This window comes from Octodon degus, unplaced genomic scaffold (assembly GCF_000260255.1).
Source record: "Octodon degus isolate 3935 unplaced genomic scaffold, OctDeg1.0 scaffold00046, whole genome shotgun sequence".
NCBI lineage: Eukaryota > Metazoa > Chordata > Mammalia > Rodentia > Octodontidae > Octodon > Octodon degus.
The window spans coordinates 6880506-6890080 of record NW_004524622.1 but is presented as its reverse complement, the minus strand read 5'-3'; the positions used below and the strand labels follow the sequence as shown (position 1 = coordinate 6890080).

Genomic DNA, 9575 nt, shown 5'->3' with positions numbered 1-9575 from the left:
ACGAAATATAAGAAGTAAAACCATGCTGTTATGTTGAGTTATAGGTGACTCAGGTCAAAAATTTCCGAAATTGCCAGTGAAGCGGAAGACCCAATACTATTAGGGACTAATGAACTCTTTTGGATTATTTTGCTGAGTTAACTCACCTATAATATTCAAATAATGGAACTTAACCAAAAAAATGAATATCAAAAAAATGACAGATGAATGTCCATTTTGTATCTGTGTATTCAAGGTGGTTGGGATAGATATATAGTTACATTCTCTTAATGAATAGAGTGATTTGTTCTAAAGGTGTTTGTAGATAGGATATCATGTCTGCATCTTGTATAGCAATTAACCAGGGGGAGGAATGTATGCAATGTGTTAATTATTGAAACTATCCGATTTGAAAAAAAAAGATTAGATTACAACTGTTGTTTGGTTTTTACTTTATGGTTTTCATTCTTAAAAATTAAATTTATCCATTGTTGAATTCCACAAAAAATTAAATGAAATGGAAAAAAAAAGACATTGTTATTACTCCATATTCCCCCTCGCCTCAAACATACCTATCCCATTCTTCTTGCCACTTTCTGAAGCAGTTCTGCAAGTCCTCTTTCATGAGCCTCTTTACAAGATGAAAAACAGAGAACGCTGCTGCCAAGTGCCATCCAATGGAAAGGCAGGCTGCAAATGTACTGCAGTGCTTCCTCACAGCACCATGTTACTTCCGGCTCTCGGCCCAAGTCAAGATGACCAGAAAACACGTTCTGAATTGATTCAGGATGTAGGGGGTGTTGGCTCTCAATTTGGTTAATTTGGTCCTAGCAGAAGCTCTAGGTTAGCTTTCCCTGCCCTTGTTAAGATGTTGTAAATAGGGGCTGGGGAGATGGCTCAGTGGAATAAGCATTTGCCTGACAAGCACAGGGGCCTGAGTTCTTCAATCCCCAGTTCTGCTAAAAAAAAAAAAGAGATGTTGTAAACATGTCAAGAGATAAGAGGAAAACAGAACCAATTCCAAAGAATCTCATGACTTACTTGACTTTTAAGTTAACCACAACATTCCATCATAGTCGCCATGGAAATCAAGAAGGGATTTAAGCAGGGACAAACAAGGCCAGACCTGCTTCTGATCTGTAAGGACTGGGGGAAGTGTGTTAGGATGGTAGTTGGACACTTAAGATCTGTAACCCAGGAAGTGTCTGCTGGTTGGCTTCATTAATAAACTCTGTTTTTTCCAATTTTCAGTCTGACATGGAAATAATCTCTCCATTTCAAGGACACTGAGGCAGCTATAACAGCACAGCTAAAGACACTCATGAAACTGGACACCAGCACTGCTTCAGGAAGTGGCAGGAATACTGGCAAAAGAGTAAAGGCACTGAGGCCAGCGTGAAGAATGCGTGAATGTTCAAACAATAGATTCTGAGTGGGGATCCTGTCCTTTGTTATCTCAGGATTGTCCCTGGGGTCAATAGGGACCTCCACTGGATATTAGAAATGCAGCTTTGACCTCACTCAGGTACCTTAAAGCAAAAATTGCAGTTTTAAAAAGTGCAAGGGGGTCAAAGCCAGGGCCCTGCACATGCCAGGTGAGTCCTCTATCCCGACCCACATCCCCAAGAAAAGCTGCAGCTTAACCAGACCTCCTTGTAATTTATGGAAACTTTAGTGTGAGAATCCATCTTCTAATCAACATCCTCTCAAATAGGAGGAAGCATGGCTGTCAGTAAGGAGTCAGTATGGAGCTGGTGCCAGAAGTCAGCTCTCCTGATACCTTGTCTGGTGCATTCCTATTGTGCCAAAGTCCGAGTTGGTTAATTTGAGTTAGTGCTCTACACACCTTCAACATGGGTTTCAGAGCCAGACACTGCAGAAGTTAAGTCCTAGCTCTACCACTGGTACATAATAAGTCGCCTTTGTTTCTTTTTATAGTAGTGGGTAAGCCCAGGGCTTCTGCACTGAGCTAAAACTGCAGGTTGGACATGAACTTGTGATCTTGCCAAGTAGAGTTACTTACGCTGATTCCACTTTACTAAGCCAAAAGTAGGTTTTCTTGACTTACACACACACACACACACACACACACACACACCAGATAGGAGATTGAAGATCTAAGACTCACCTGTGAGCAAGCCCTCAAGCAAGTGGGTTTTAGCATGAAACCACCAACCTGCTTCTTGTCTCTGCTTTCCTCAGCCTCTTTCTGCCTATAAAGCCAACCTCCTGCTCAGCTTGGAATGAAATGTCCCGTGGTTCCAGAATTGCAAATAAAAGCCAATTGGGGGGATGGGGCGATGGCTCAGTAGAATAAGTGCTTGCCTGGCAAGTGCAAGGGCCTGAGTTCAATCCCTGGTTCTGCAAACAAAACAAAACAAAACAAAACAAAACAATAACCTAAAAGCCAATTAGGGTGTTTGTTATGCTCTGTGTCATTAATATTCTTTAAAAATTAATAAACCTGGGGCTGGTGAGATGGCTCAGTGGTCTAAAGCACCTTCTTAGAACAAGCTTAGCAAAGCACAGGGACCGCGGTTCAATCCCCCAGCACCACATGCCTGCCAGCCCTGCCCCCTGGTGGGCTGAGCTGGCCACACACACACATAAATAAATAAAATTAAAAAAAAATTCCATCATTTAAAAAAAAATTAATAAACCTGAGAGGGCTGGTGAGATAACTCAGTGGACTAAGCTCCTGCTTTGGCAAGCACAGGGACAAGGGTTCAATTCCTGGTCCTGCATGCTGGGCCGGCCCCACCTCTGGGACACACTGAGCCGGCCACCAAGTCTGAGCATGGTGGCACATGCCTATAATCCCAGGGCTGGGGAAGCTGAAAACAGGAGGATCAGTAGGAGTCCGAGCTGCATAGTGAGACCCTGTACCAAATACATAAATGAAAAAAAAAAAAAAAAAACAAAACACTTAAAAAACTTGGGGCTGGAGTACAACTCAGAGGACCATACTGAGCCTAGAATGTGGAGGGCCTGGAGTCTGAGCCCCAGTACCACACACAACACAAAACAATCTTGGGGCCAGCCAAATAACTCAGCAGATTAAAGCGCCTGCAAGTAGGCACAGTGGCCAGGGTCAATCCCTGGGCCTGCCATGCAGGCCCCATCCCCAGGGCACACTGAGATGGCAATTGGGACTGGGCATGGTGGTGCACACCTGTAATCCCAGCTCTTGGAAGGCTGTAAACAGGTGGATCACTATGAGTCCGATCTAATAGTGAGACACTGAACACCCTGTAGATCCCTTCCTAAAATTTAAAAAAAAAATCTTGAACTTTACTCTTTTAGAGTTCAAGTGTAACATGTAACTGAGAAGCCGAGTTCCCATACGATGTGTCTACTCACCACTGTGAACAACCCTGATATTCACATTCTGCGCTGTTAATAACAATAGGAGTAATAGTGTTATAGGCAGATGCACTGGATAGAAATATAGGCAGTCAGGCAGGGCCAGGGAGACAATACAGAAGAGAAGATACCCTGCAACTTAAGGAGAGACAGGCACTCCCATGTGTCCAGATCTCAAGACACAAGAGCAAACAAACGGAGCCACATACTTCCCTAGGAATGGGCATCAGAGACTGACGTTCTAAATAGGTATTAATCACCTTGAAGAAGCCAGGAAGAGTCACTGACTTGGGCCAGGGAGACAGCTCAGTAGAATATGCACTTGCCTGGCAAGTGCAAGGGCCTGAGTTTAATCCCCTGTTCCAAAGGGGAAAAAAAAAGTCACTGACCCAATTTGTACAGGAAAAGCCCCTGTTCTGTATTCACACCTGATTGCTATATGACTTATTTTCCCATTTGATCCGATTTAATCAATTTTACCTGAGCAATTGTGCTTGTAGTCTTATTAGTTGACCATAGTTTTGTCCCACCTCATGCCCACCTAGTGAGTTCCTATGTTTTCCACATTAGATCTACCTCACCTCATTGTTTTGCTTTATAAAAATCCCTGGAAAAGGCAGATTCCTGGGCAATCCGCTCGGGTTCTCTTCTCTGTCTCTGAAAGAAGCTTTCTTTTCCCCCAAAAAATATATTCTGCTTTTAGATATCTGCTCTTGTTAACCTAAAATTCATTCTTTGGTTTTAAAGAACACGAACTCGGCCTAAGTATCTTTCAGGTTGGGAGTTTCATTCCCCTATATCAATAGCACTTGTCCTCACACCAGACCAAACTTCAAAATAATTCTGCAGCCTCTAAAGAATCACTTAAAGTCCTGTGTAGTGCCTGATGTAACAGGACTCTTTTCCTCATGTGCTGTTCTGCTTTGGCAGGCAGAATTTGATTCTGATTTAGAAATTGAGAGTGGGACAAGCCAGCATAGTGGTGCATGCCTGTAATCCAAAGCACTCGGGAGGCTGAGGCAAGTGATCGCTGGGTTGGAGGCTAGCCTGGGCTACACAGTGAATTTAAAGCCAGCCTGAATTGGCTCGGGAGAACCTGTCTGAAAGCAAACAACCAGACCCCTAAAACACAGAGCAGGAGAAGGCATTTCTACCGATCTCAAATCGGAGATGACGTCGATTCTGAGGCGCCGGCCTTCGGGGCTGGGAGCTGCGTCAAACCCAAGTCCTAGGATCACAGTGGATGCCAGGATATCAGCCCCAGCAAAGGGAGCTAAAGGGCGTGGCTCTGCGTGAGAAATCAGTACCGAGACCTAGATTAAGTGTTTGGTACTTGGAGATTGCTCTTTGGAAGCTCAGCTCTGGAAGACGCGCAAGGGAAAGGCGCGGGCTGCGTTCTGAGCTTCGAAACTCTGGGACAATGTTGGAAGATGAGGCCTGGGGAGTCCCGACGATGCGGTAACAGCCCATCCCTGTCCAAAGCTTCTGGGGCTTGTCCCTCTGCTCCCCAGCCTTCTTTCTCGTTTTAACTGAGTTTTACCTGTCCTCCTTTCCTAGACCCAGTAAGAATTTCAAAAAACAGCACTTCAGGGAAGTGCCCCTGCAAGCCGGAAGTAGCTGCAGCTCGCCGTCACTTCCAGCGCAGTTCCCGCTATACCTCATGGGAGTTGTAGTCCTGCGTGGGCGATACTTCCCAGGCAGGAGGGAAACTGGCTGCTTCTAGGGCCCAGTCAATACTGTTCTGGGATTTCTGCTTCTCTTTAAAAAAATTTTTTTTTTCTAATTTCTGCTTTTTGAATCTTTAATTCCAGAGTTTTAAACACTGCTCAAAAGTTCTGTGTGAATTATACTGTGTGCTCTGAGATACATTACTAGCTTTCTTTAGTGATTGTATGTAGATGATTTTTTTTTTTTTTTCTCTGAGACAGGGTTTTACTATGTAGCCCATTTTGGCCACTTACTCATAGCGACCCTACTGTCCCAGCTTCCCCAGTGCTGGTATTACAGGCATGTGCCATCACACTCAGCTTTTTAAAAACATTTTATTTATTTATTTATTTTTGTTTATTTAGGACAAGGTCTACAGGGTCTCACTACATAGATGTGACTTGTAGTGATTCTGTTTTCAGAAAGACTTTTGGATTTGAGGCAATCTCAGCCTCCCAAGTGCTACCCAGTCTCAGTCGCTGTCTCAGCGTGCCCTGGGGGCAGGACCAGCACATCGCGGGATCAAACCCATGCTGGCTGGCTGCTGTGCTCTGCCTCAGCAGGCACTTTGGTCTACTGAGCTATCAGGCCAGTCCTCAGCAGTATTTTTAGACGTCTTGCTATATAGCCCATGCTAGCCTTGAACTCACTATCCTCATATTTCAAGTCTTCCCAGTGGTGGGATTACAGGATGAACTACTATGCCTAGTTGATACTTGCTTTTTATTTATTTATTTATTTATTATTATTATTATTATTATTATTGGGAAGGGTCTACAGCATGTCTAGGGTCTCACTACTAGATCGGACTAATAGTGATTCTGGTTGTTTTTTTTTTTGCGGAACTGGGGATTGAACTCAGGCCATTGCACTTGCCAGGGAAGCGCTTATTCCACTGAACCATCTCCCCGGCTGCTGATGCTGTTTATAGCCTTTCAAGTGCTGGGATTACAAGGGAGCACAACCATGCCCAGTCTCAATTGCAGCACAGCAGGCCTGGGGATCAAAGAAAACAAAATAAAAGGCATGACATTGATTAAAACAGTTCAGAAACTGGATAACCTAAAATAAAAACATCCTTTTCTGTACTTAGTTCTTTCCCTAAAATGAGAACACTTGCCTCTCTTTCTTTTTAGTTTTTCTTTGAGACAAGATCTCACTATGTAGATCAGGGAGGCCTCAAACTCATGGTGATCCTCCTGCCTCAGCCTCCTTAGTGCTGGGACTACAATCATTAGCCAACATGGTGGATTCTCTCTCTGTCTCTCTTTTTGAGATAGGGTCTCACTGTGTAGTTCAGGTGGGCCTGGACCCCTCAGTGGTTCTCCTACCTCAGCCTCTCATGTGCTGGGACTAATGTAAGTCCTCCTCCATGAGGCTTTGGCTTTGCTGCCCTGGCTGCCTTGATGTCCTGATTCCAAGAAACAAAGAAAATAAATAAATAAATAAATTCTACAAGAATCAAGACTTCACGGGGCATGGTGGCGCAGGCTTGCAGTCCCAGACCTGGGGAGGCTGAGGCAGGAGGACTGTGAGTTTGAAACCACCCTAGCTACTTGTGCATTCAAGGCCAGCCTGAACTGCAGAGCAGAACCCTGACTCAATGTCCCCCACCCTCTAAAGAATCAAGACTTTGTGTGAGCACAAAAACAGTTCCACAACTTATTCATTATGTTGTGAAACAAACAAGCACTTCCTACATTGGCTTATTTCCTTCCACCCTTACTTTTAATTTTTATTTATTTATTTATTTATTTTATTTTTTGCAATACTGGGTATTGAACTCTGGGCCTTGCGCTTGCCAGGCAGGTGCTTAAGACTCCAAGTTATCTCCCCTGCCCCAACCTTTCAAAATAACATTTATTTATTTATTTTATTTTTTGCAATACTGGGTATTGAACTCTGGGCCTTGCGCTTGCCAGGAAGGTGCTTAAGACTCCAAGTTATCTCCCCTGCCCCAACCTTTCAAAATAACATTTTTTAATCCCAGCACTTGGGAGGCTGAAAACAGGAGGATCACTAGGAGTCAATCTACATAGTGAGACCCTGTAGATCCTGTACTAAATATATTTTTTAAAAATAATATTTTTTGGAGATCTCCTGAGAATACAAAATCCTATAAACAGAATAAACACTCAGAGTACCCCCGCCTCCTTTTCAACGAATTTTAAAATATACAGTACTGCCTCCAATTTTTTTGTTTTTTCTTAAGAAAATGAATAAGAAAAAGGAAATGGAGAGATGATTAGGAGAGTTTGTAAAAGCAGTGGGCCTTTTTCAACTTCAAGACAAACAGCTCACCACCGCTTTCCAAACTCCAACAGCAGCTCCCAGGCGGCACCCTTGCGTGAGGCGTGCGACCTGCCTGTCTTTGCACGGCCAATGAGCGAAGGGTTCCGTCAGCGCGCGGCCAATGGGAGTCGTTCACCGCCTGCGCGCGGCCAATGGGAGGCAGCGCTCACCTCCGTCTCCATTGACAACTGCGGAGCAGTTCACCACGGATCTAACACGGGCTCTTTCCCCGCGTAGAGCTGCAGTATTGCGCTCTGGAAAGGTTTGCAGTGTGCTGCTCCGGGACCCGCTGCGCCTGCAGTTTCTGAGAAGAGCGACGGATTTACTCATCCGGATGGACGCGATCCTGGGCTACAGGGTGGACGACGGTGAAGATTACTACGCGCTGCTGGGCTGCGACGAGCTCTCCTCGGTAAGATGGGGCTGCGGCTCCGTCTCCGCACAGCGTTTCAACAAGTTGTTATCCACAGTTGAACTTGTCGTCACGTCGCCTGCAAGCCAGTGCGGCATCATTTTCAGGTACTTTGGGCTCGAGGACCCGCGAGAGTCTACATGGTGGCTCCCGGGCCAGCTCGAGTCCAAAGGCAACGGTGCGGGCGCTCCTGACTGAACACCGTGTTCCGGCAGGTGGCCATGAATTCCGTTTCACAATATGCTAAAAAGTACATATTTGAAGATTTAGAGCAATTGCTGTTGGCACTGTTTTACAGTATACACAGCTAAACCTTTATTATGGTAATTCATGCTATAGTTGAGGTGAGATATAATTTTCCAGTAAATTAATGATATTTATTCTCTCTCCCTCCCTTTCCCCCTCCCTCCCTCTTCCCCCTCTCCCCTTCTATCTCCTCTCCCCTCTCCCTCTCTCCCCCTCCTCCTCCCTCCCTCTCTTTCTCCCTCTCTCCCCCTTTCCCACCTTCCCTCCCTCTTTCTCTCCCTCTCCTTCTCCCTCTCCCTTACCCACCCTCCCTACTTACCTGTCTCTCAGTTCAGGCTGGCCTTTGCCTCAGGATGTAGCCCAAGCTGTCCTCAAACTTGCAGCAATCCTCTACCTGTTCTCCTGAGTACTGAGATTGCAGGCATGCGCCACCACGCCATTATGTTGTTCTTATTAGTTAAATATTTCTCCTCAAAAATAATGCATTGCTTTTGTTTATTTTGATGGTAATTTACTTACAGCAGTTGAGAAAGCTTATTGCTATTTTTATCCTGTATGTTATTCACACATTGTACTGTTAGCAAATAATTTTTTCCCATAATTTTATTGAGAAACAAATAGCAATGAGACAGTTTCAAACCAAATTGGTAGGACAGTTTCAATAATTATTACATTGCATACATTCTTTAGCAAATAATTTTTAAAGAAATTATTTAAAATTAAAGGAACATAATTTAACTTGATAAGTTTCACAATTTTGATTTTTTTTGTAGGAGTGTGTGTGTGTGTGTTTTTTTCTGTGCAACCAGGGATTGAACTCAGACCCTTGCGCTTTCCAGGGAAGCGCTTATGCTACTGAGCCATCTCCCTGGCCCCTGTGTGTGTGTTTTGAGACAGGATCCTTCTGTATAGTTTAGGCCGGCCTTAAACTCACTGTTTAGCCAAGCTTAACCTTAAACTCATGGCAACCTTCCTCAGTCTCCCCAAGTGCTCCCAACAGCGCCACCCTACCTAATTTAAAGATCTTTGATTTTCAGTGGAAGTGACCAGCTATGGTTTCTTTACTTCTTTTTACATGTATCTCTTCCTGTCTTATTTTTAATTTTTTTGTCATTTTTTTGACTATGTAGTATGGCATTTCCTTAACTTGATTTGTATTAGTTGAATTTCCTTTACTTCAAATATTCTTTGATTTGATGCTCTAAAACTGATCAGAACACTTCATACTCAAAATTATTTCAAAGAAATTTGAAATTTGGATTTTATGTACAATTAAGTTGAGATAACCACATGCTGCTTTGCTTTGATGCAGCACATAGTTCTTACAATTTAAAGCTTGTGTTAAGTTCAAAATGGCAGTTGAAAAGCTTTTTTTTTCTCAGAGACCTCAGGAAACCACCCTTCACAAATTAAAAACTCATGATGATAAATACTGAGACTACTTTTCCTTTTTTACCTAAAGCATAGCAAGTATTAATCAGGAGAGGAGGGGCTGGGGATGTGGCTTAGTGGTATAAGCTACTGGCTGGCAAGTACAAGTTCCTGAGTTCAGTCCCTGGTTAAAAAACAAAACAAA

General features: G+C 43.9%; 1 protein-coding gene across 1 annotated transcript in view; it reads left to right on the top strand.

Moving 5' to 3' along the window:
- The first annotated feature begins 4351 nt into the window (after positions 1–4351).
- The window catches only part of Dnajc12 (DnaJ heat shock protein family (Hsp40) member C12), a 50172-nt gene continuing 44948 nt past the window's right edge, over positions 4352–9575 (top strand). Inside the window, exons 1-2 of the mRNA XM_004632035.2 lie at positions 4352–4800; positions 7262–7753. Coding sequence (XP_004632092.2) covers positions 7463–7753 — 291 coding nt within the window. The 5' untranslated portion in view covers positions 4352–4800; positions 7262–7462. The remainder of the gene's footprint in view (positions 4801–7261; positions 7754–9575) is intronic.